Raw genomic sequence first — 3,955 nt, forward strand, 5'->3', positions numbered from 1 at the left:
ATATGACGAGCTATCAGACCCAATATCACTAGGTTTAGCTATGTGCTGAGCCCGACAAACATGGATCTGGCAAACTACTAGACTCACTGCCCGTGGGCTTAACATCGTGCCAGGTTCAAGTGGGTATGCGTCCAATGATTATTATAGGCCCCATATTAGACCATAAGGCTTCGTTTGTTTATTCTTATGACTCCTTAACATAAAATGTTAATGTCAATAATACCCATCTCTCTACACCTTTAAGTGTATAAAAGTCTTCCAAAGGTCTACCATATTTCCATTAACATTAATATTATATAAAAGATATTTGTCACTCATTAATGCTATTAGAAGGAAACAACTTTGTAGCCCCTTAACTCCAGCAAAAATGACAAGGTTGGGGGACTATAAATAAATAAATTGTTCATAATTTTTATTATCTAAGCATTCATACTTTAATTCTCAAATTAAGCATTTATCATGTAAAAATAAGAACAAACTCTTTTGTTCTTAGAATTTAAATATCATTCTCTCATTTATTACAATCTTATACTAAAAATTAGTGATTTTATCACTTAAAGGTCCCTAAATCCCACCAAAATAGATTATTTTATAGGTGTTAGGCCTTCTACCACCAACTATCTACTTTGTAAGCTCTAAAAAAGAGAATATTGACGTGAACATATAATTACGCACTATCCAAATACTCAAAAAACCTCATAGCATATTGAATTTTAGAATATATATATATAACATGCAAAATCACAGGCTTCATATTTCTTTTGTTAAGAAAACAAATCGAGGCAGGGATGGAATTCAATTAAAAAAAAAGATACTAAAATATAATGTTGTTTCTTAGCTATACCAGCTTAAATTATAGAAGCAATAACTATCAATCCAATTGTTGTAGAGAATGTCGATATGTAAGCCCTTTCCAAAGGTCGAGGACAGGACTACTCAACCAGATTTCTCAAAGGAAAAAACCGTCCACAGACTTGATTCATAGTCCAAACTTGCCTTAGTCTTTTGTTTTAGAATTAACAGGACTAAAAAAATGGATTTAATCTCTATACGTGTTTAAGTTAATCTAAAGATATCACTTGCTAAAAAAAATGAAAAGTAAAGATGACTGAAAGTATTTGAACATTACTATGTTGTTTCCTAGCACTGAAAGCTTTACTTTTGGAGCAAGTAATTTCATATATTCTTCCATAGTTATCCATGTCTTTAAGAATAATTAAAAAAATAATGATGATGATAAAAGATACACAATTCTGAGATTTGTAAAATCTTCGCAATTGTCGTATGAAATGAAATGGACGGATATTACAAGGCTTATTTGGCAATGTCACGAAGCCGGCATAAAAGTCAAGAATTGCTCATCTTTCACTGGCGTCTTTGGCAAGGTGAATAAGGGAAAAGACCTTGACTATATAATATAAATCATTAACCTGTATGTTCTCAACTTTGAGGAAACCAAGTTTTATATTTGTAGAATTCAAAAAAATGGCGGAAGCTACAGTAATTTTTTTCCTACAGAGACTGGAGTCTCTATTACTTCGAGAGATTGAAACCTTCACCGGACTCGAAGATCAAATGAAAATGGTAAAGAGAACAATCAAGGAGATTGGATGCTTCTATGGAGATAGAGGCAATACTGAAGGCGATGCTGCTTTTTCTAGGTGGGAAACTGAACTTAAGAATTTATTTGATGACTTGGATGATCATGTTGATGAGTTTGTTATTCAGATGGATCAGCAACAAGGGTCTGATAGGTTGGGATTGATAGATTGCTTCGGAACTAAATTGCAGAAGATAGAATCTCGACTTGCTGAAACCACTCACAAAATGAAAGAACTCAAGAATTCAAGCACCACTGCAGGTGGCATGGGAGAAAAAAGTGATATCAAGGAACAATCTCACGGAGAGGAAGAAGTTCAGAAAGAAGTTGATTCGATTGCCAGTGAAGCAGAGAAGGAAGAGAATGAAGGTAACAGAGAACAATCTGATGGAGACAAAGAAGGTCAGACATGGGTTGAGTCTTCTTCTGTTCCATTCAGATTAAAATACAATAGCTTACCTTATTACCTTAGATCTTGTCTGACGTATTGTTGCATCTTCCCTGAGAATTACGGGATAGCTAAGGGGAGATTGATCCGATTGTTGGTAGCCGAAGGTCTGATACAAGAAAAAGCTGGTCAAATAGTGGAGGATGTAGCAGAGGAAAATATAAATGATCTTGTGAGCCAGGGAATGCTTCTAGTAAATGATGACCTCCGAGATAATGGAACTAAAGTCACTGTTTTCTCTCCTTATCGTGTGTTCCTTCGCAATAGCTACATAACAGCTCATCCTGATTCAGACTTTTCCATTCCACGTAAAGCACGCCGTATTTTAACTCCAGATTTGACGAAAGTTGCACAGAGTTTAAACAATATCCAACCCCGGTCTTTATTCTTGTTCGGGAAGCAAGAACTTTCTGGCGAGAACTGGCTGAATTTCGTAGGGGCAAAATTCTTACGGGTGCTAGATCTAGAAGATGCCAAGATCAGGAGATTACCAGATGAAGTGGGAGACATGATTCACCTGGCATACCTTGGATTGAAGAACAATGACATAAATGAGCTTCCAGATAGACTTGGTAATTTGCGAGCACTCCAGAGTTTGGATATTAGATGGTGTGGAGACTTGACAGAACTATCAACCGAGATCCTAAAGCTTGTAAGACTGAGGCACCTCAAAATGTTCAAGAGCAGAAATGTTAGCGGAATGAAGCTACCAGGGGGAATAGGTACACTTGGAAGCCTCCTGACCCTTACTGGTGTCCATGCCGGTGGCGAAATTGCAGGAGAACTAAGGAAGCTGACACAGCTAAGAAGGCTGGGAGTGATGGATGTTGCGGAAGAGAATGCAAACGAGCTATATGCTTCTATAATGGTGATGCAGGGTCTTCTTTCCCTATCTCTAGAAGCAAAGCACACTTTTGACCAAGGTCACCTTGTCCTCCGGGATTCGTTCTCACCACCGTCTATTCTTAGGAAACTCCGCCTTGAAGGTCTTCTAGAAAAAACACCAAACTGGCTTGGTTCAATGGGAAGTCTTACAAAGCTAAGGCTAGGTTTTTCTCATTTATCTGAGAATCCAACATTAGTTCTTCAGGTCCTACCTAATTTGGAAAAACTAACCTTGTGGCATGCTTATGATGGAAGGCAGTTAGGAAAAGATTTCTGTAAGGCTGGTGGATTTCCCAAGCTTGAGGTTCTCATCATTGCCTCTCGTGTTCTTGAGGAATGGACAGAGCTCGAGGAGGGAGCTCTTCCAAGATTAAAGTATCTTCACTTCCATAGCTGCTTGAATCTGAGGATGCTCCCTGAAGGTTTGCAATTTGTCACTACAGTGGAGGAACTGGTTTTGCTGCCTTTGCTTGATGAGCATGAAGAAAGATTGAAACCTGATGGTGGGTTAGAAAATTACAAGATTAGGAACATTCCAAAGATAACATTCATCCCTGCATCTGTGGTGGCTTCTAGGTTCAATGAAAGGTTCAGCACTCCCCCAACCCCAGCAACTGATAAAGAATGAACTCATCTAGCATAGTGACATGTTTCTGTTATTTCAGCATGCAGTTTTATGCAGGTGGTTCTAATTTACATATTTACCAACAGTGTTATTTAAGAATAAAGTCATGTGTGGCCACTATTTCAATAACCTCCCTTTAATTTATTGATGAGTTAATGTCGTCTGGATAATAGTGTTGGGTTTCTCGAAACACATATACACAATAGAAATAGTAAATTTAAAATTTTTTTAAGTGTCCTAAAGGTCCTGTTAGACATATCTATAATTGTTTAGAGTTTATACAAAGATTACTTAAAAATCAGATATTATTTTCAACTGAGTTATCGTAAACCACAAGTCATTCAAGTGTCCAGTCTCTAATGGTAATTCACACGAATCACCAGTAAAAAATTTCTTA

At 37.2% G+C, this 3,955-nt stretch overlaps 1 protein-coding gene across 1 annotated transcript; it reads left to right on the forward strand.

Annotated features, from left to right (window-relative positions):
• The first annotated feature begins 1,327 nt into the window (after positions 1–1,327).
• Positions 1,328–3,687, forward strand: LOC133677863 (putative disease resistance protein At1g58400). The gene has a single exon (XM_062100000.1). It carries the CDS (start codon positions 1,435–1,437, stop codon positions 3,559–3,561), a length of 2,127 nt encoding a protein of 708 aa, XP_061955984.1. The 5' UTR covers positions 1,328–1,434; the 3' UTR covers positions 3,562–3,687.
• The last annotated feature ends 268 nt before the right edge of the window (positions 3,688–3,955 follow it).

Source organism: Populus nigra, chromosome 18, assembly GCF_951802175.1.
Source record: "Populus nigra chromosome 18, ddPopNigr1.1, whole genome shotgun sequence".
Classification (NCBI taxonomy): domain Eukaryota; kingdom Viridiplantae; phylum Streptophyta; class Magnoliopsida; order Malpighiales; family Salicaceae; genus Populus; species Populus nigra.

Coding starts and splice junctions, on each gene's coding strand:
- LOC133677863 (XM_062100000.1), top strand. CDS start 1,435: ATGTTCTCAACTTTGAGGAAACCAAGTTTTATATTTGTAGAATTCAAA.